The sequence below is a fragment of the Abrus precatorius genome, unplaced genomic scaffold (genome assembly GCF_003935025.1).
Source record: "Abrus precatorius isolate BTA unplaced genomic scaffold, Abrus_2018 Scaffold3, whole genome shotgun sequence".
NCBI classification, from domain to species: domain Eukaryota; kingdom Viridiplantae; phylum Streptophyta; class Magnoliopsida; order Fabales; family Fabaceae; genus Abrus; species Abrus precatorius.
This window is the reverse complement of record NW_020874373.1, coordinates 28,213,729-28,236,676: the sequence shown is the minus strand read 5'-3', so window position 1 is coordinate 28,236,676 and position 22,948 is coordinate 28,213,729. Positions and strand designations below refer to the sequence as shown.

The window sequence follows — 22,948 nt, the reverse complement described above, 5'->3', positions numbered from 1 at the left end:
TCAACTCTTTTAATAATGCACCCCTTTCAAACTTCTTTTTAAGGTTAATGTATAAGTGTCTAATACAATATATGTGTTCTACATCCAGTAACAGCTCCTCAAAAACCTGAGTCAAACCCTACAAAAAAAAAATTTACAATGTTAGGATATAGTTCTTACAAAATTATATAATTTAGTATTTAGTCCCTGTCATATTTTGTACGTAACTTATAAACAAGGAAATAATTAAACTTGCCTTTTGTTGGTCAGAAATAAAGACATATCTGTTAGTAGATTGGTCCTTAATGTCCTCTAATAGCAAAGTCAAAAATTATCTCCAAGTCTCCTTTGTCTTTATTTCTACCATAGCCATTGCAAGTGAAAAATATTGATCATTTGCATCCCTTGTTATTGCAACTAGAAGTTGCCCACCATACTTGATCTTTATATGAGAGTTATCCACACGAATGAATGGTCTACAACCATAAATAAACCCTCTTTTACACTCATTCAAACACATGTAAAAGCTACCAAACTTTGGTTGTAATGTGGGTTCTAGTATAACCAATCCTATCTTATAAGAATTTCTTTGGTTAACTCTCTTTAGTTCTACACTATAACTCCACAAAATGTATACTGCTTTGTTACTTCTCCATCTATTGCATTCAAAGCCATTTTTCTTGCATTAAAAGTTGTCCATTTAAAAATGTCCATTGCATAACTATTTCTTATCTCACTTATGATGTCATTCAATGTCATTTTGTTATTTATTTTCAATTTGTCCACAATAACCTTTGTCATCCATCTTGCATTGACATTCTTATTGTCAAATATCCTTACACAAGTATGTTTTGAAACATAGGTCTTTAACCTATAAGAGCTTGTGGTCTTAACTTTGCTAACAAATGCCAACCATTCATAACTTGAACTATGACACCTAACCCTGCATCTGCTGTCATCATTCTTTATAAATGTAATATTCAAAATAAAGTGTTCCATAATTACATCCTTAAATTGCTTTATTGAAATATATTCATTCCGAGATGGAACTCAAAATCTTTCTACATGTTTTTAGGTTGAAATGCTTCATAGTGAGGACTGTCATTGTCTAAACTAACCTCAGATTGCAACTAATCACTTAGATATTCTTCATCTATGTTACACTCAAAAGACCTAAAATCTGACTCAATCTCAGGTTCAGGCATATTCTCATTTTTCCCATAATGAAGCCTAGATCCCCTTTCCACATCACTCATCCTTCAAGTTCACCCTCAACATCAATCATCCATTCTTGTTCACCCTCTACATTATGCCCCTTTGCATCAACCATCCTTTCAACTCCACCTTTTGCCTTAAACCCTTCTATATTAGGCATTACAGCAGCTCCACCCTCTACATCTGTCAACTCAAGTATTATATTAGGTTCTCTAACTATATGCTCTACATATAGGTGCACTTCACATTTCTCCTTCAAGGCATAATTAGCCATTTCCAGAGCTTGATCATCCCATATAATTTCTCTTAAACCATCTTCAAACTCAAAACTAGGCATCTTCCATCATATCAAAAAATTGCCTTTATACCCAAAGTCTCTCACAGTTTCCAAACACTCAAAGTATGATCATCTATCAATGTCAATGTTACTCACAACATCCACTTCTCCTCTTACATATCTCACCTTTAGTTTGTCAAAAAATTTACCCCTCTAGTGTATTACCAAGTTTAAAGTAATCCCTATTATTACAATACAAGTAAAAAAAGTTTACCCATAACATTTAACATATAGATAGAGAATTAAAGAAAACTCATTATATAACTACCCCACTAACACATTCAGGACAAGAACAATAAAATAGGATTTTCAATAACACGTTACCTTACTCCATGTTCCACACTCTCCCTTTTCGACACAAATCTTCATAGTTTACACACAACCTTCCAATTTGGATGCAGATGCCAGCTTGCACAATGAAAGCCTCTCATTCAATCAAGCCCCACACGTGAAAGTGACCTCCTTGCCCTTACATTATCCCTTGGTACTTAACTCAGAGGTTACTCACTTCATCTGCATATGTGTTTGGTCCACTATAGAATTTTTACATCTCTTTTTCAGAGGTTATCCCTTTATTATTTTTTCATTTCTTAATCTTAAACTCACCTCAGCAAGCATCGCACCAGGTAAATAAGTGACTAGATGTCGAGAAAGACACGTATAATGTTGACCTGACTCTTTGTTAGCTAACTCAGCACCTAAAGGAATAAGGATTAACAACAGGGACTAAATCCAAAATTTTAAATTTTTTAGAAACTAAATTCTAATAAAAAAATTTATAGGAATTTATCAAAAAATAACTTTATATGAATTTATCAGAAAACAACCTATATTTATGAAGAACAAAAACATAATTAAGTTTATTTTATATTAAGTTATATTCTTTTTCAACTAATATTTGTTATTTTAATTTTAATTTAACTTTCAATACATAAATATCAAATTTAAGATACTTTAATTTTAAATAAATTAAAATTATTTAATTTTAAATAAATTAAAATTATTTAATTTTAATTAATCTTAATTAAGTTTAAATTTTAACCCATCACATGGATACAAACAATACATCTTTATTTTTATCATTTTAAATGTCAAAAGTTTTTCTCTTTAATTTAATTCAATTTTTTATAATATTTATTATTAATAATAGAAATACTTATTACCTGACTCAAATATATTATTATCTTGTATCTATATTATTTTGCATTTATAAGATTTTGTTCAATTTTAAAATATCATAATAAATAATAAACCTTATCGGTGTGTATATAAATCCAAATTAAGGTTGTGGAACTGCAAAAGGGAATACAGCATCCAAGTCTCCAAACAAAACCCTTGCTAGGGTTCTTCACGGTTCTTTAAATTGTCAGAACGCTCACGCCGCACGCGAAATGTTACACTAGAAACTTCGTCTCCTTCCTTTCCTTCGGTTCATTCAAAATTCAAAGACTCAAATTCGAGGTTCAAACTCACGGTTCCGTCTTTCAAATTTCAATCATCCTCAAAGGTTATTTTTGCGTCTCTTTTTTACGAGCATCAGTGATGAGCAATTCCAATTTGTTATCCTTGCACTTTGATTGCTAGTGAAGAAGCTAATGGGGAATGATTACTCTGAGATGCTCTTTCTCCAATCTCTATATAATTATTTTCATGGTTGGTTAGATTTATGGATCAGTGATGTTAATTTCAAACTGCGTTATCTATCTGAAACTTCCTAAAGGAATTGAAGATAACCATAACTTACTGAGATCCAATCCGTTGATTATTCTTGGATGTCTATTCCTCTGTGACGAGAATCTAAGCCAGTAAAAGTTCAAAAAACTCGTTATCATCTAGCATTTGTTTTGTTTTTTTTTTAATCTGTTTTTGTTTCTTTCACTGGTAGTGCTTCAGGCTTTAAATGGGTATTGAATATTGGTTGTTTTTATTAGCTGTAGGTTTGAATTGGGCATTTTGCTTGGAACTTTTTACCTGTTTGAGTTCGAGGAATGATGGCAAGATACTATTACTTATTACCTATCCGTTATGTTTTTTGTATTTGCTCCACTGGATTTGATGTTAATGTGTTTCGGCCTTAACATTAGGAAATATATGGGATCCATGACGGTATTCAGAAACTGCGTTATCTATCTGTAGGTCCTTCAAAGGGACTGAAGATAACTGTAATCGACTGAGATCTTGCTTTGGCTAATAGTAATGTCAAGTTTTGTCACTGTTATCCAACGCATTGTGATCATTATACAATGTTTATTAAAACATCTTTTGGACAACGCAACTTCAAGATTCTTACTAATACACTTGCAATGACATTATTGTCATCAATATTTTATTTCCATATTCCAGCTCAGTAAATGATTCTTTTAATAATAATAATAAAATTAGTAACCAACAATAACAGCAACAACCATAATGTCATGATCATAGTGAATTGTTATTGCAGTTTAGACATGTTATTGTTGTTAGTATATAGTCCTTTAAAAACAAGGGGCTGAAAAATAGTTAAAATTGCATCCCAGACTGTCTGATAGATGTGACCTAGTGAGCCAAACTGCGTATCTGATAAATTGAATTGATTGCAGAATTGGGGATAGGGAACCTAATAATGGCTGGGGAGGAGGGGAGTGAAAAGAAGAGAGTGGTGACAGAATCACTAGGATGGCTAACAGAATCATCAATAATGCCAAAGAAGCATCGAGCCATAGCTGGTGTTGGGGCATCGTCCATACTGGAGTTGAAGGCTGAGCTCTACAAGTCTCAAGAAGATTCTAAGAAGTCCAGGGAATTGGCAGGCCCTGATGTTGAGTATCACCGGGCAAAGAGCAAGATTGCTCCCAAAGATCCCTTCTCTGCCAAGAATTCTGGGGTTGATGCCCGCGCTCACAAGTATTACCTTTTTCCCTTTGGATTAATCTAATGAAGAATTTGACTTGGTTTATTCGTTATTTTCTTTGATTCTGGGTGTTTAGCTTTGCTTTAATATTTATTTAGCATGGTGCCATGGCAGATGTAAGGAAATTATAAATCAATGTGTTCCCTGAAATGTTTTGTTATATACCTATTGCGGATATCATCTTAAATAGCGAATGACACATTTATCCCTTGTCATGTCTAATCAACTTTTACTATCAGGGACAAACTTGAGTTAAAAGCAGTTAATGATGGATCAGCTAGCTATTCTGCACTGGAGAGAAAGGCTGAGTTGTATGATAAATTGGCGAAGGGAGAACTGTCTGATGAAGAGGATAAAGAAAAGTATTGTGTAGACTTTTTCCGCAAGGGCATTGAGCAGGATGAGTTACAGCAACCATCAATCCATGATGTGGTGCAAGAAAATGAAGATGCTGATAATGATGCTTCTGTGCTTTTTTCTTTAAAACCTATTGGGCCTAGGCAAATGGCTGGAGAAGTAGACAGGGCAGAGCATAAGCGCAATATTCAGTATGGGATTCATCCTTTTCTTTCAGACCATGTTATTTGCCAAATATGCAATGTTCTTGGACTAGATAGCTAGGATAGATTTGAGGCAAAGCGATTAAGATAGAGATTGCAATTTTGGGTCTTTGACAATGGGATTTTTTTCAATAATTCTTTCCGGGCTTATAAATTGAGCCTAGCTTTTGGTGGCAATTATAGCGCTGGTATCTGATATCACTGTCTTATATTATTGAATTGATTATATTAAATTGACAATGTTGTTGATTATAATATAGTGCTGAAATATATTAAGGTAGTACCTTGATAGGAGTATGTGGAAGTAATTATTCTTTCTAAGTGATCTTACTGAATAAATTAAGTAAATGACCTGTCTGACTTTTTCAGATAGATACAGAGGGTCAGAGGGAGGCAACCGAGAATGCTTCCTTTTTTCAATTTTATTTTATTTTTTAATTTGGGGGTGACGGGAAATGAGTGTACAGTGTCTTAATTTTTGGCATGGTTAATCCAGTTCCTTGTTTATTTTGATTTGTAGGGAAGTTCATGAAGAAGCTAATAGGGCAAGAGAAAAGGCTTCGGAAATTAAACTGCGGAGGCAAGAGCAGGTAGCTGCTCATCGTGAGAAGCTTAAGCAAGCCTATCTTCGGAAGAAGTTGGAGCAACTAAAAGCCACATCCATTGGATCTGGATCTGAGAGTAAAAACACATGACAATCAACTGGTGTGGCATCGTTTATTACGGCCAATCTTCGTGAAACCAAGACTTTAAACATAGGCATGAGGAGTTGGGGCTCCTGTTAGTGCAGCCCCCTTGTAACGTCGTTGTGCAGGAATTGATGTTATGCTCCTTCTCACAAAACATGCCTAGGCAGATTGAAAGCATATACCAAAAACTGCATCGTTATTCACTAAAGCTGTAGCATCGTTGTGCTTGTGATGGACATCAGCTCCCTCATTCCGCAAACAAAGATTGGAGGAAAAAGCAAAGATTCAGGCAAACAGACACTTTTTTACGTTGTAAATAATTTAATTTGACCATTGCTATTTGCATGAAGTATTGATATTGATTTGACCTGTAGAAAATTTGATGGCCTATAAAAACATTTTGCAATTCAATGATAAAATTCGAATTCAAGTAAACGTATATTAGCAAGGTAACAAATATATGATAATGATAAAAAAAATCCGTTGAATTCTTGCGAAGCCTACGTCAGTATAATCAAGCATGGGGAAGATAGATAGCAGGGAAAAAATCATTCCTTCACGAAATCTTTTCTGCCTCTGCAGGTAAATCACTACTCTAATTTATTTTTTCTCATAACTGTAACATTCTTTTCCACAATAACCATATTAATGCAAGAATAATTTTTTTTTAATTTTTTTTCAGAGCTATACCTATAAGATATTTATTTAAAAAAATTGTGCAAAAAAGAGAGTTAACAAAAGTAAAAGGAAAATAAAAGGGTTAGTAAAGAGGATGAAATACGTGAGAGAAACATAACACTGAAAACAGTCTCCACTGTATGACATTATAGTGGTAACGAAACAATGGTGTTCCCATTGCACCAATTCAAAACTGAGCTTAACATCTAACTATATGATAATAACAATTTAATCGTATCTAACTATAAACTGATATTTTTTCTTTTCCTCATTCCTAATGTTACTGCTGATAATAGAAGATATTTGAACATGAATTTGGTCAAACTCCAAAGAAAAAAAATGGCTTGAAAGAAACAAGTAATGAATCTTCCATAACACAGATGAGGAACACGTTACAAGATAGCTAAAAGCCTAAAACATCAGAACGTGCATCTGATGCTATGTTGACAACTTATATGGCAGCAATTGGCTATCATACACTGCTTTTTTCTTTCTTTGTCACGTTAGTGATCTTTATGTATATCATGGAAAGAGCCACTGGAGCAGGAATGAAAATGTCTGCCAACTTTTTTCCAAATATTGACAAGCTCATGGGCTGTGTGTATCTTGATTTGCCACATGCAGTGAATTGTTTCTGCTTAATCAACTATAAAAACTATCTCAAATTGTTCAGATTCCATTAACAACAAAGATCGCCTTGCACTAAGCATTTTTTTTTCATTACAAAATAACAATAATGACACTAATAATAATAAGCAACGTTTTTATTTTCAACGTGGTAAAGAAAAGGGGAGAATTAAGTGAAGTAAAATACAAGCAAGAAGATTTGCCAAAGCCCCCTAAACCTAAGCAGCTTTAGGAGTTTAGGAATAAGAAAAGGGATTATTAAAATATCACTTCTCACACAAATTTTCTAAGTAGCATATGGAAATCTAACCTTCAAACAAAAAGCTACGTTTGGAAGAGCTTAGAGAAAATTTATCTCTCATAAGTTCTCATTAAAATAAACTCTCTTCAACTTATTCCAATGAGTTTCATGATAAGCAAAATAAATTTCTCTACCTACACAACTATAGCAGGCAGTGTCACATGACTCAGATTATTTGAGAAAACTTAAGCAGAAGTTACACATTTGGAAGCACAATTTCCGAATATCTAAAAGTACTATAAATGCTTGACAGAGGAACAAGAAACGAACTTCAATATTTAAACCAAACACAAACAAGGCTCAGAGCTTTACTTTAGGCTTTGAAAGGTTCATCTTATAGACAAATTATAATCATAAATGCAGCCATATGAAAACCTATTTCCATTGCCATTAATTTACCAGCGGAAAATGTTAGGTTATTATTGTCTGCAATTAACCCACAAGATCAAATCATGCGAAACAAAAACATACCTAGTAAATGTTATTGCAAAGAACTATATAATCAATAATAATAATCGTGTAACCAATCTCACCTGGCAGGAGAAAAGGTTTTTGAATTTATTATTGTATCCAAAACAACTTTTAGTCATTTTAAAGTTAAAGATTTTATTTACTTCAATTCTTACAGATAAATTTAAGCATTTAAAAGTAGTAAATTTTTATAAAAAAAATACATTTAGTACATTGAAGTAATAAAAGTATAATAAATACTTATTTTTTAAATAAAATTTTACTATTATTTAGTTCTTTAAAATTGGCCTGAAAGCTGAAGCTAACATTTTCCTTCAAATTATAGAATTTACAAGAACTGGCCTCAACAAGAGCATCACCAAAAGCAGATTCAATTATTCTTCTGTAAGTATACAAAGCAAATGGTGTGCACAGGCTCAGCTAAGCCCTAAGAATTCTCTAAACTATCTTAAGGTAAGAAAATGCTTGATATTTTTCCACAAGTAAACTACATAAAGTTTGTCATTAATAGAAGTATCTGCAGCAGTTGCACATATCAGGGTGCTTGATCTCTTTATTACAAAAACGTTGCAAGCTGAATGCAGAGAGCCAGGCACATGATTGAAAGGTGCCTAAAAGTATAAACCAACTAACTTATGCAGCATTAAGTGCTAGAATATCAATGAAAGGTAGCAGGGTGCGAAAGCAAATCAAAGTTCCTTTCAATGAGACAGCTGCAAGTTTCTGTTACCTCTAAAATTTAATTTCACAGAAGAAAGATCAATAAGGAAAAGAGAGAAATGTTGCTGTCATTTAAGAAAACTGGACTGAAATGAAGACGTAGCCAAATCTTAATATGATGGGAAATAATAATATTATTAAATAAAAAAGAAAAGGGAGGAGTTACAGAATAATTCCAACTTTATTATGCTGAGATAATCACAACCATCCACATCTACACTTAAAAAAAAAAACAAACGATGAGGATATTATGGTATATTAATATGAGGTACCAATACACTATCAACCTCAATATATTTTCTTTCTTTTATTGGAGCCACACACAGTAGTGTGACACAAGTATCAAGCAGATATTACACTGTTACTATTAGCCAATCAAAATTCAATATACAGACTGATTATGGTTATTTGCCATCACCATACAAATAAAACCTTTGTCAGCAACATCATATAATAAATAAATATCAAAGATTTGAACATTTGGTCATGATTCAGTAAAAAAAAAGCCATGAAATTCTTATCCTTAATACAGAGTTAGATATTAATCTCATTTTGCTCAAAAAATAGACAACAACATAAGGAAAAGTAAATTAAATAGTTCTTTACCAAACTACAACAAAGCAAAACCTGAATACAAGAAACACTGATTTACAACACAAGCATCCAACTAGTTCCCTCTTGTAGATCTACTCCTTAGCATCTTTGACGGTTTTATCTACAACAATGTTCACTTTCTTGTACTCAAAATCTACAGGCTGCATCACATACTCCTCCGGCACCACTGGACGTTTATTACCAAAGATGGTCCACAAATAAAGCACAGTGAATGCTGTCAATGCTCCACATCCAGCACCAAATATCATTGCAGCAAGAACTCTCAAAAGGCAATCACTCCTTGATTTCACTGCTGGAGTTTCAGTGTTCTTAGCGACGACCTTTGGATTCAGAGGCTCGGAATGCATCCAATGTGGAAAATGCCTTACAATAAAGCTCCATGAATAAAGAAAGCATGCTTGGGAAGTATTCCCCTTCAAAGGACTAAAGCCTACAAACATCTCTTCAGTTTCCCACACATTTGAAAAGTCAATTGAATGCCAAAGCAATGGATCAGATGGCCTTGGTTTACCAAACTGACTCAACCTAACTTCTAAGCGCTTTGAACTTGCTTCATAATCAATCCAAGCATGCAGTTTTAGACCCAAATTCACTGAGGAGGTATTGATTGCTTTAATAGGAACATTACTACCAACATTAATGGCCACATTACAACTAGCAGAACCGCCATTTCTACCATCCCTTAAAGCACTAAACTGAACACCAATAACCTTAAATTCCCTTTTCTTCAATCCAAAAGAAAAACCATATGAATTATTACCAAAAACCTCACCTTCAATACCACTTGGAACCATAACCAAAGCCAAGCCATTCCCACTATCCAACGAGATCGAAAATGCAAAGTAGGTTGAAAATGAAACTAATTCCCTTGCTTCACCATGAACAAGCTTGATGGGTTTCTTGTACATGACTCTCCCACTACCTGAACCACCATTTCCAGAAAGAAGAACTTCAGAACCGCCACTGACAGCTTTTGCATTGCCGTAAAGTCCCACACTTGACTTAAATTTTGGATCTTTTTCAAAATCTGTGAAGGAAAAGGAAGAAATTGGAGCAAAAGCTTGGATTTTGAGGAACAAGAAAAGGAAGGTTAGGGTTGTGAAGAGGCGGGAAGTGGAGAAAAAGGCCATCATTGAGGTGGGTATGAGCTAAATCTTGCTGGGTATGGCTCTAGAGTTGTGGGGTTGATCCCATTTGCATCAAAATGTGATTTTGCTGTTTCTAGGGTTTGAGGTTGAAGAAAGAAGAGGATGAAAGTTAAGAATATTGGGGAAGTTGTTGGAGTTGGAGGTTGTGAAAATTAAATACGTTTTAACTGATTTCCTGCAACTGCATTTGCATTGTGCACTTCACTTTCACTTGCACTTTCTCTCAGTAGGGGTAGCTGAACTAGGGAATATAGCAAGGGTTCTTTATGGGATAAAATTAAAATGATAAATAAAAATATAATGTTCTTAATTTTTATGTTTCACATATTATTTACGTAAGGATTCTCTTTAATTTTCTAAAATACTTGTTAACATAAGTGAAAACTAAAATAATCAAAATAATTTTTTTTTGTATTTTGAGACTTTTCCTTTTCTATTATTATTTTTTTGAGGGAGACCGTGATTTGCATAAGAAAATAATTATTGATAAATATTAGTTTAAGATTGTGTTTAAATATAAAAATAAGCTTGTAGCTTTTAAAAGTTGACTTTTTAAAAGCATCTAAATATTTAACTTTCAAAAATTAATTATTAATATTGTTATTATTTTTATCTTTTACATTTTATAAAAAATTATTTATCACATTTAAAAAAATTACCTATTAAACAATTAAAATCTTTATCCTTTATCATATTTTTTTCTCATTTGCTTAGTTATCTCTTCTATTTAAATTTTTTTATATTAAAAACAAATTATAAAATATAATATTTTATTTGGTTTAATGATTATATATTATTATACAAGAGAAATTTGATATTAAAAAAATTTATAACAAAAAGTACCACCTATTATTAATAATTTTTTATTATTAATAATTAAAGTAGATTTTATTAAATAAAAAATTAAGTGATATATTTTTAATTTACATAACTAATTGATCAGTGAGTGACAAGTCACCTTTGATTAAAATAAATGCACCTCTTATATATAGTAATACTTATTCGTATTCTAAATTCAAAACCTCTTGTAATTCACTAATTCCTTTCAGAAGAAAAAAGAAAGAAAGAAAATCATAGCAAGTTATAAAATTTATATATTACACCATCTACTTTGATTTATATACTTTTTTCCTCTACTCTTTCTATACTTTTTATAATTGTATATATTTTTATATAATTTTATTGTACAAAAACAATTTCTCATTTGTAAATGGTGCTTTTGTTCTCAAGTCTTAAACTTAGAGAAGAGTAATCGCATTTTACTTCTATTCAATGATGGTTTTTTCCTCCTGAAATCAATGGTTAGCTCTCTTGAATTTCATGTATGTTACATTTTGCCACATGCCAACTCGGTAATAAATACACTCCATGAATAGGGAGGAAGAGGGTGTTTCAGACTTCCACTTAAATAGCTTCACATGATATGAGAGATACATGTCACGTATGGTGTCTTTTCTGTATCAAAATACACACTGAATTGTTGGCACTTCTCTTTCATATTTAACGCCACTATAAAAACAGTATATTTTAGTTGTCCTGAAAGTAACATGTATGATTTTATTTCCTTATTTTATTTATTTGGTTTAGTTTAAGCTCCATTATTGACCTGAAAAAGTGACCATAAATTTGAAGATTGATAATGCCCTCGACAAAAGGAAACAAGGCAACTAAAGTACCAACTAATGTAAGTATCAATTGATACTTACACACTGTGTACGTTAAAAGGGAAATTCTTTAATTTACTGTACAGAAGGTTTTGAAGTTGTAAGAGAAACGTCGATAACGTTAAAAAATTCATGGAATCTAACGCAGCATGTACACAAAGTATCAATACTTAACTTCTCCTCAAAGGGATTCACTTGTTTCACAGATTAACCATCTTTTTAGGAAAGGATATTTATTATTATTATTATTCGTATTTAAATGATTGACACAAAAAAGTAATTGTATATTAACATTATTATTATTGTGTGGCTAACATGCGCAGGAAGCAGACAGAGCACCCTCCACGAGGCACGAGGAGGAGCTTTCTTGGTTTGCATAGAAGGATGGTGAGTTGTGTGTGTGGTTGGTGCCCACTTTGGCATTTGCAAACTAAGCTCATCAAATTCAAGAATAAAAAAATATAGTACGCGTGCTTTCTTTGTCATCTTCGTAAACCCAACACATGCAACTCATCAATTAATCCTTTGCTTTCTTCCCTGCCACACACCTAAGAATTTGTATCCTATACAATGCAGTTCACCTGAACTTCGCAGTTCACAAAATTTACTCACAAAATGTAAATGGGTCTGTCTAAAACTTCAAAATTACATGATTAGAAATTCAAATTGATCTATAAAAGAAAATAACTTTTTTAGTATCTAAAAAATTTAAATATTAAAGTTAATTTATAAAGACATGATCATTTTTTAATACTTTTAATCTGTATATTATATAATCAAACTAGACTAGTTATACACACCTCAATTATGATGTTAACTTTTCATATTAGTGTTTTCTTTAATTTTAAACACTTCGATGGAGAATTACCTTTTTTCACTCAATATAATCGAAAAAGGTTAAATTAGGCTTCTACTATGATGGCTTTGTTCCATTTTGCAAGCTAGGTAGGAGAAATAATTCTACAGTTTATAAGTTTTAGGGACAAAATTGAATGTAATAATACTATGCTTATATTTGATTAAACTTAATGCATTTTTTTTTGGGTGTATTAAAGTTAATGCATTTGATAGGATGTCTTTGTTTAGTGTTTACACTTATTTTTCTCAAAGGAATGTATTATTAACGTTTCTCTTACGTTAAATATTTATCTCAATTTATTTGGGGAAAAAGACAATCATATTGGTCTAGTGTCATTTCATGTGGAACTATGTAACTTCTGTCAAATAATAATAATTTCTCTAACTAATAATATTAATCAAAATCACAAGATCACGATTCATAACTCGGTTTTTTTACTTTGACATGAAGAATTTATTCCTTTTTTTTAACATTTATAGTTTTGGAAAAAAAGAGAAAATATTCACATTTTAACTTTTATTGTACTATTTATCTATTATATTAATTAATTTTTTATTTATTATCTTCTACTAAATAATTATCAATGATAAAAAAATATATAATTACTAGACCATAAAAGAAATTTTAAAAAAACGAAAAAATATTATATACATCACGAAGATCGACGTTTTGATCTCCTGTTAAGTTCAGAAATCATAGTCAACAAAGATAAAATAATAGTAAAAAATCACATTCCCCAATGATATTGATTTACATGATAAAGGTTCAACCCTCGTCTCCTACATTGTTTGGACTTTGGCAAAAAGAATGTTAAAGGTACAAGACAATCGACACATTGAATACGACGCTAGAATAAAAAGACTTGTTTACTACTGAACCCATTTTTTGTACATGGGATAAAGTTATATTTATTTTATTCAAAAATTTTAATAGATCTTTTTTAAATTCGAATTTAATTCCATCAAGATTCAGTAATATTAAAATCAAATTGTTAAATATATTTTAATTAATTATACAATTAATTTTACCAAACAATTCTATTTGAATAAGTTATATACTTCTAGTTACAAGATATAAATTTTCAACTTCTGTGCAACATATTTGAATTAAAATGCTGGAGAATGGAACCCCCTCTTAGCTTTAATGTTTGCATCTTCTTATCTACGCTTACAAGTTCTACACGGCTGTTGCTGTTTGCAGAATTGCAGTGAGCAAACCGTGAAAATGTGAAACTCTGGTCACATATCATTGCAAAAAGCTGAAAGGTCACAACCACACAACTGGTTTTGCAAGAAGATTGGCCTCACTTGCCCGTTTTTCTTATGTTATTTCGCTTTCACAGTGCTATGTTGCCATTGTGTTCATCTTCTATAAGACAATGTTTGGAACGGAGGAACAGGGTTGGCCTAGGCCCCAAAAGAAAAAAAGTCAAAGATCATTCACATTTGGAACACAGGACCACTAAATTAGTTGGCTTCTGAGTGCATGCCATTAAGCCTTTCTCCTGCGTGCCCCCTTCAAAAGATTATATTATTACATGCTAGATGGATAAAAAGCTTCCACCCAACATTTTTTCCTCTTTCTTTTGAGTGGTACTCTGCTTCAACTTCACCGTATTATAACCAACATGATAAAAAGGAACACAAAAAGATGATGACAACAAATATAAAAACCAGCTTTTATATGTGGGTCTTCATCCATCTGAGGTTTAGTTCCCTCATTGTGCAGATATAGTAAATCATCAAACTAATTATATATTATTCTTTAATCACTGTTTGCGTTATTTATTAATTAAAATTAGTTTTATTTTAATATAAAATATATTTAATATTATTATACTTAAAATTTAGTGTGACGATGATTTGGGATTTACCAGTGGACTTGTTAAAGATAAATTGGTTATTTAATATTCATAGATAATTTATGAAATGGTATCAAAGATTTCACTCACAAAAAAATTGGTGCTAATATGAAATAGTGGAGGAGGACCTATTTTTGTCCACGTTTGAATTCCATAAAACGCATAATTTTTGTGATGGTGCTTGTTAGAAATCAAATCTATTAAGTGTCAAATTCTATCTTATCCAAGAATGGGTGTCAACCTCATTTAAGATTGAGAACACATTAATTTATTTTTAAAATTTTAACTATTTAGATTTATTCTTTTATTTCGATATATTTTTCTACTTGTTATTAATCCATTATGCAGGATTTTATTATCTAATTTTTCAGAAAATCTAACTAACTTTATATTACCTATGACCTATATTGATTTTTTTTTTTTTAAGTTTAAACTTGTATCTCATTCATTTTTATATTGTTTTGAATGTGTGTTTTTTGTTTTTAGGTTTCATATGTCACATGTTTATATTATTTTTATTTAATTTGACTCCTTTTTATTTGGGTCTTTTATTTTTTATTTTTGGATTTAATTATTTTAGTTTAGCTGTAATTTTATATTGGAGTTGCAGACTTGAATTAAGATTGAGAAAAAAAAAATCTTGAGTATGAATGAAAGTAGGCCAAGTCATCACACTTGAGCCTATGATTTAAGCCTATTTAGTAAAAATTTAAATTTTTTAAAAAATTTAATTAATTAAATAAACCGGGCTTATATTTAAAAAAACTTCAGGCCAATTTATTTAAGGCACTATATATATATATATATATATATATATATATATATAATATTTTCATTTAATTACAATGGTTTCTTTACCTATTTATAGATAAGTCTATTAGGCTGACGACTTATTAAAAAGCCTTAATATGAAACATATCATTAAATAAATTGAAAGTTCAGGTCAAACCTTTAAAAATGCTTATAACAAGTAATATGCTAAGTCTAACTTAACCTGCTAATTCCAAAATGAAGAGTTGGTAGAGCTAGTTACATTAGAAGATCCACCAAGATAAAACGTACAAAAGAGTATAGAAAATAAAATACTCAACGGGGACTGAAGATAAAGCCACCCAAGCCTTATTGATTGAGAAATAATGTTAAACGAATAACTTTGATTTATATTATTCAAACAATATTAATAGTTGTTTAATATTTTTTATCTTTTTATGTCCATCATATCACATTATTATTACATTTATAGTTTTTCTCTCTTCTATTCCTAATCTCATTAGGTGTAGATGTCAAAGGGTGTCTACAAAATTTTTTTCTTAAACCAAATAAATTATAACAATTTAACAAATAATTTTACATCTTAAAATTATAAAATATGTTAGTAAATTGTTTTAATTAATTCACCAAAAATATTATTTTAGATTTTCTTCTAAGTCTAAAATATGCATTCAGCTGCCCTTGATACAAAGATGTTCTGACTTGTGTTTGAGACCTCCATCAAGAAAAATAACACTTCAGTTAATGAAAGTAAAGCCAGTGAAGGAGAAAAATATCATTGAACTAATAACATATTTGAAATTGCTAGCTGGTCATAAATAGCATATTTTAACATCAGTAGAGGAAAGTTGTCATCAAACTAGACTGGACTTTATTTCTGGACTTTATTTTTACCCTTGACTGTTTATACAAGAGAGACCAATTGTTCCAAAACAAGATTGGACTATAGGTTGTTTCACTGGTCAGTTGTTGAGCCAGGAATTGGTTTATTTTGGTCAGCTACTAATTTTTGGTCATGTTTTGGTGAGTTGTTTGACTGGACTACTTTGGTTCATATTAATATACAGTCACTGAGGCAGCTTTGGCCCAAACTCAAACCTTAGACTGCAGCCCAGTTATGCAATTTTAAAGTCAAACTTGGTAGTTATTGTATTTACCTTTTAATTTCTTAATTAACCTGTTTAAGATGCTATTAGTTACTCTCTTTTGTTGTTTAATGTTATGGGCACACGTTAAAAAATCTTTAACTGATGTTTTTTTTTTTGAGAAATTGACTAAAATACCCTTATGTATATTTCATGTAAAAAAGATGATAGGTGGAAAAAGAATGATGATAAATGAAAAATATAATATAATTATTGTGGTTAGTTAAAGTAATTATGATATAAAATAATCAAATTAATCTTTCTTTTTTAATTAAAACATTAGTAAATATAAAAATATATATGAAATTGAGAGTATAATATGACTGAATTACATAACAAAGTCTTCTTTCTTTTTATCTTTTATATATTTTAACTAAATTTTTGGCAAATTTATAAGTATCCCTTTCAAACGTAATTTTGGACCTTTAATGTTTAGACATCTTATATTTTAATTTGGAAGTTGAACTTTACTTTCAACCCCAAAATAAATTAAGTTCTAAAAATTTAAAAAACTACATATCATATTGTAAACACTAAAGTAAGAATAAAAAAACACAAATATTACTACGTGTTAAACTTTGAAGTTTCTTCTTTAAGTTAATTTTAGCAATAAAAATGTTATATAATTATACTATGATAGCTAGATAAGTTATATAGTTTATTTGTTAGACAATAAATGTTATATTAAGAGTAAATAGATACTTTATAGGTTTTCTAGTTTTGTTTCTAATTTAATTAACACTTCATGTTAATTCTTTATTTTTATAATTATCTTTTATATTAGTCCTTGTCAATTACTACTAATATCCATCAAGAAAAGATTCTACCTGACATGTAAACACCAAGTTGCACATTATCTAGAAAAGAATATTGAATATAATGTCATTTTACTTTATAAAACAAACATTAATTTCATTTCTTTTTCATGAACCCTAATCCTTACTCTTCTCCTTTCTATCCGTGAATACCGTTTTTTTTTTCTTTTCAGTTTCTCTCAAAATTTTATAAAATAGAATAAAATGTTGTTTTTACAAATATATATATATATATATATATATATATATAACTTGGGAAATAGTTTTGGGCCCATAAACAAAAATATTTTGTAGTGTACGAGTTTATTTTCAGCACCCACAATAAACTTTAACCTTAAAAAAGGAAAAATACAGAAATTTTATTCTCATATGAAGATTTTAAAGGGAGAGATTTGAGAGAAGGGCGGCAAAGTTAAAAAAAAAAAAGATTTTTAAGATATTTGAGAAAAGGAACAAAAAGAGCAAAATTTTAAAGGGAGAAATCTGAAGAAAAAAAATCTCGAGGAGAAATAAAATTTTTTAAAGATAAAAAACAAAGCAAAGGAAAAAAGAAATTAGAATAAAAAAAGAACAAAGATAGGAAGAAGAGATAAAAAAAAAAAACAAAAACTCATTACCTATTTTAGATATGTATTTATTTATTTGCCTTATTACTTTGTCCATCATCAAATGACTCTAAAAAAGCAATGTATGATAAAAGTAAAATGTTTTAAGAAGAGTTAAGTGAATGAGAAATGAAAGCGAAGATAAAATAATGCTGATCTTTTATCAACTTTTAACCTCTTTTTTTTTCTTCTATTTTTTTAGATTTTTTAATTTGAAATGTTTTGTTTCTTTCTATTTGGTTACACTACCTTTATAATATGTCTTTCATCAACTTTTACAATTTTTTTCCTTTTTCTTTTAGATTTTTTATTTTAAATATTTTTATTTCTTCTTACTCTTTGGTTCAAATGTTTGGTTTCATGCTTTAGTCCCCTTTTTTTTTCAGTCTATTCTTTTTTATCTCAGATTGTATTTTAATTATATAGTTTATCTTAAATAATATATTTTACTCATTAATTTTATTTTATTTTATTATTATTCTTTTAAAATTAATTCTCCTAATTTTATTTTATTTTAACATTAACAATAAATTCTCTCTAACTTTTTATATTATCTCATTGTTTATGTCTTAATTAATATGTTGGTCATTTACTATTTAGAATTGTTATCTCTTTATTTTTTGTATATTTGTAGAATGTAGATGGTGATTTAATTTTATATTTATGATTTATCTTTTCTTATATTATGATTTTTTTATATATAATCAATAAATGAATAATAATATAATTATATCAATTTATAATATTAATGTATAACTTCTTTATTGTCATGTATTATAAATTGACAAAACCTAAGTATACCTATGTTACATTGGCTTTACACAATATAAATTTATCAAATGTTGAATTTAATTAATTAAATAATTATTTTAATAATTAATCAAGATGTATTCTTCTTCTAATTATTAACTTATTAATTGATCAATTTATATTATTTTATTAATATAATAATTTATGATGTTAATGTGTAGCAACTTTACCTCTATGCAATATAAATTATCAAAACTGTACTAACATTACCTTAAGTTTTATACATATTAATATATTAAAACAATTTTATTCGATTTCTAAAATTAATCAATTATGTTTTTATTCAATTAAAATTTATCATCTAGAACCTAATGCAACAATTTATACTATTATTGTGTAGTGTCTTTACCTTTATATGCTTTAAATCGCTAAGGTTCTTGTATACCAACGTTACCTTGATCCTTATACAATATAAATTTATCAAATGAATTTTTAATCTTTTATTAAATAAATATTTAATTTAATCAATTTAATTTTATTCATTTCATTAAATGAAATTAATTCTATATTTTAATTTTTCTTAAGTCATATTTCTAATTTTGATAAATTAAATAATTAATCTTTTTTTTTAACAATATCGATGTATAATTTACATTACCTTCAATTGTCCAATAAATTATAAAAGATTTATTTATAACTTACACTATCTTAAATTCTCTTTTAACATAAATCATAATTAAATATAAATTCAAATATTTCATTTACAAATTTTTTTTTAATGATTTGCAATGCAGTTGTGTTATCTTCCTTCACCTTCCGTATTGTATAATATATGTATAACCGCGTTATCTTGTATCCTAAACATTATAATTTTATAAAAAATAATTTTAATTTTAAAATAAATTTTCTTTTACTAAACTTAATTTTAATCAGTCAACTTCGTAATTTTTAGATAGAACTACGAGACTTTGAGTTTGTCATTATACTTAGAGATACGTAGAAGTGAGAATCAAACCTGTCAAGTCAAAATTATTTTTAAATAATATTTTCTCTTTTAAGATATCAATTAACATTTTAATAAATAATTTATATATTTTTTTAAAAATAAACATAATCACACTTTTGTTTAGGGGTTAAATAAATATTTTTAAAATTAAAATAAATTTATACAATTAATTTAAGGTAATCGTTTTTAAACTGATGTTATAGGATGCTAATATCTTTGACGTAAATGACTCTCAAGCTCATTTTTTGTTTTAAAAATATTTTTTTAAATTTTTTCTAATGTTTTCTTAAAATAAACTTTGGTGGTGACTCATCTAATTTTTAGAAAATATTTTTTATTCTTTAAAGATATTTTTCTTAACACATTTTTACTGTATTATTGCTACCGTCCGGTTGTGATACTATCTTATTTGCTTCAACCTCCATAAATGTTTATTTCCGATAATTGAAATCAAATAGCTAGCAATGAAAATAAATCATAAATAATGTCATCGTAGTATTGAAAAAGCTTTAATAGAAGTTCATTTTCTAAATATGGCAATACATATTTTAAGGGAGACAAGATTATAATTTATTTTTGTGGTTTGAGAATTGTAGTAGAAATATAAAAAGCAATCACAAATCTTAATAAATTATTTCACGAGTGTCTTAACTATATGATAAATGCCTTTACTTTAATTTTTTCTATTTTATAATGGTACTTAATAGATTTTTTTTTTTTTTTTTGTGTGTATGCAAAGCTTCCTGAGAAAGGTTAAATTTATATGGTAGCATAGAAATTTTTAATATTAGATTTAGATGTGTGTTGTTCCTCTTATCTTTAGTTTTTTTTTTTTTTAATTTAAGTCAGCTAAACCTATTGTGATTAAACCTATTACAACTTGTGCATACGAACTTACTCAACTTTCACTTTTGTTTTTTGGTCTTTTAGATATGTTTCTTATTGACAAAGGATTTGTTACAATTTGATTTTCCAATGTTTTTCCCTTTCTATATTACAAAGTGTTGATATATTGCTTTATAAACATTCATAAAAAACTAATAATGACAATAATTCTTTAGTTTCTAACTTTTGTATGTTATTGTTGCCATAACATGGATGCATGTCATATTTACCACAAGCAAAAATACAAATAGTTATTTAATTAAAGAATAAAGAATATAATAAGCATTTAAAGGATATACCAAAGAGTTGTCAAAGTTTATACAAGCAAGTTTAGTTGCCTAGATTTACAATCACTTTTATTAGGTTGTAGTGAACTTTAAATCATCGCACATTATCATTACATGATTAAAAATTTAAAAATAACAATAATTTTATATGAAAAGTAATGTAATAGAAAGTAGTATAGTCAAACACTTCATAATTAGTGTTGCATATATTGCCTACTTTTAATCATTTATTAAATTTTGAGCCTTTATCCATGCATGATTAGGCAATTATCTAAATAAGTCCAAACTTTTTTATTGATTATTTTTAGATATGTCATATTGAAATTAAATTAAGAAATTATTGTGGCCCTTACTAACTTCCATAACAAATTCTTTAATTATAAATCTTTTCATTATTTATTAAAATTTTGTCATGGACATCGTACAAAAAACTTATTATGAGTACTTGACATCACTTATTAAAAAATAAGTATTAGTCCTTACACAATAAAGATAGTTGCTATCACTAAATGCAATTCACACAAAATCATTTCATGTTGCTTTAGTTCTTGACATAATTAAAAATACTTTAATTTCTTACATAATTTAGCATACATTTCTTTTACATATTTGAAATAAAATTCTAGAAATAATATTTTAAAGTCATTAAGTCCTTATGAACAAGTGGGCATGACCAAATTGTGCATTTTCATTGAACTTTAATTACAATTCTTTAATTGATGCTATCCTTTTCATTATAACAATATGAGATCTTCAATTCCTCATATATCCATAATTGATCACCATTTGTTTGAGAAGCTTTAGTCATATTGATCTCTTTATGACTTATATCTCATTAAAAAAATTACTATTTATATTAATGTTTTCATTTCTCAATTGAACTTTCTTTTTTCTTTGTTAATTTACTAGTACCATCTTCAAATTTAATTAACTCCTCTCTTAGAAGATTATTATATGTCCCTTCACTATCAAGAACAGTTCCCACAATCTTCTCTTTTTCCTTTTCTTTTCCATTTCATACTACTTTCTTTTTATCTTGACCTTGTGATTTTGATTTTGTCGTTGCCTTTTTTTTTTTTTAAACTTTTATTATCCCTTTTCTTGTATCAACAAAATCATTAGTTTTTATTATTTTCTTTGCATGCCCTTGTATTTTTTGTTACACAAACATGCCCTACACTTCTTGTCTTCTTTCCTATACCTAGATTGTTTTCTATATTTAATATTTTTCTTTGTATTCTTTTTATTAATCACTTTCTTTTCCTCATCACCTACTACTTCCAATCTTTCTACAAAAGCTTCAATTACCTTAGCATAGGTTGCCTTTTCTAGTTCACAAATAGTATACTCATAATATACCTGAATTTGACTATTACTTTTTGCAGAAACATTCACCATTTTAATAAGATATTTTATCTACTTTGAAATTATTTAACCCATTCTATAATCAAACTCAAGGTCCAACTGATAAACAATTGTTAGAGATTGATAACCAAACTCTTTATAATAATTTAATATGCTAAAAGTATCTAACATATCATGACCACACTTGAGTCATGCATCTACATTATCTTTTCATGGGTAGTTTTACCATTATTTTCTTTAATAAAGTTACCTCCATGGTGTATGTAAATGGTTACCATCTATAATAGGATGAATTTCAAACTCTCAACAAAAGACTAACTACATTGTATGCAAGGAAAGTGAGAAAAAATTTACAAACACCAACTAACCAACATAAAAATAAGCCAACATACATATTAAATTAAATAAGAACCACATGTAACATTTATTTGAAATCTAACATTAGAACTAGACAAATATTTTAGAGAAAAGAGAACAGTTAGGGTTTAATTCCTTTGTCCATAAAAAGCAAAAATTGTCCTTTCCTTGTCAACTTTAATTACTGCAATAATTAAAACAAGGTTAATCACATGACATTCATAATTAAATGGTAAAATTTCCCTTTTTATACATTAAAGTCTTGCTTAACGACAAATTTTCTCTTATTTATGTAGCAATAATTTGTTAGACAATGTGTTAATGCATATTTAACATGACAAATAGGCA

At 28.8% G+C, this 22,948-nt stretch overlaps 2 protein-coding genes and 3 non-coding genes across 6 annotated transcripts; 4 read left to right on the top strand and 1 right to left on the bottom strand.

The window, feature by feature from the left end:
- The first annotated feature begins 2,826 nt into the window (after positions 1–2,826).
- On the top strand, positions 2,827–6,095 carry LOC113863253 (uncharacterized protein At4g18257-like). Of its 2 annotated transcripts, none has more exons than XM_027496767.1 (4): positions 2,827–3,038; positions 4,111–4,414; positions 4,661–4,969; positions 5,502–6,095. In XM_027496767.1, the coding sequence occupies exons 2-4, from the start codon at positions 4,134–4,136 to the stop codon at positions 5,674–5,676; spliced, it is 765 nt and encodes a 254-aa protein (XP_027352568.1). In that variant the 5' UTR covers positions 2,827–3,038; positions 4,111–4,133; the 3' UTR covers positions 5,677–6,095. The 2 variants fall into 2 exon arrangements, with proteins under 2 accessions (XP_027352568.1, XP_027352569.1); XM_027496768.1 differs by having other exon boundaries at positions 2,856–2,992.
- Positions 3,062–3,153, top strand: LOC113864099. The gene has a single exon (XR_003504703.1). It is a non-coding gene; the product is annotated as a small nucleolar RNA snoR26 (small nucleolar RNA).
- On the top strand, positions 3,197–3,286 carry LOC113864100. The gene has a single exon (XR_003504704.1). It is a non-coding gene; the product is annotated as a small nucleolar RNA snoR27 (small nucleolar RNA).
- LOC113864101 lies at positions 3,623–3,713 on the top strand. The gene has a single exon (XR_003504705.1). It is a non-coding gene; the product is annotated as a small nucleolar RNA snoR27 (small nucleolar RNA).
- Positions 6,096–8,983: 2,888 nt separating the features above from the next.
- Positions 8,984–10,426, bottom strand: LOC113863196 (L-type lectin-domain containing receptor kinase VIII.2-like). Its single transcript, XM_027496682.1, has 2 exons — positions 9,711–10,426; positions 8,984–9,674 (listed from the first exon to the last, which is right to left on the bottom strand). Exons 1-2 carry the CDS (start codon positions 10,213–10,215, stop codon positions 9,154–9,156), a joined length of 1,026 nt encoding a protein of 341 aa, XP_027352483.1. The 5' UTR covers positions 10,216–10,426; the 3' UTR covers positions 8,984–9,153.
- Between the last annotated feature and the right edge of the window lie 12,522 nt (positions 10,427–22,948).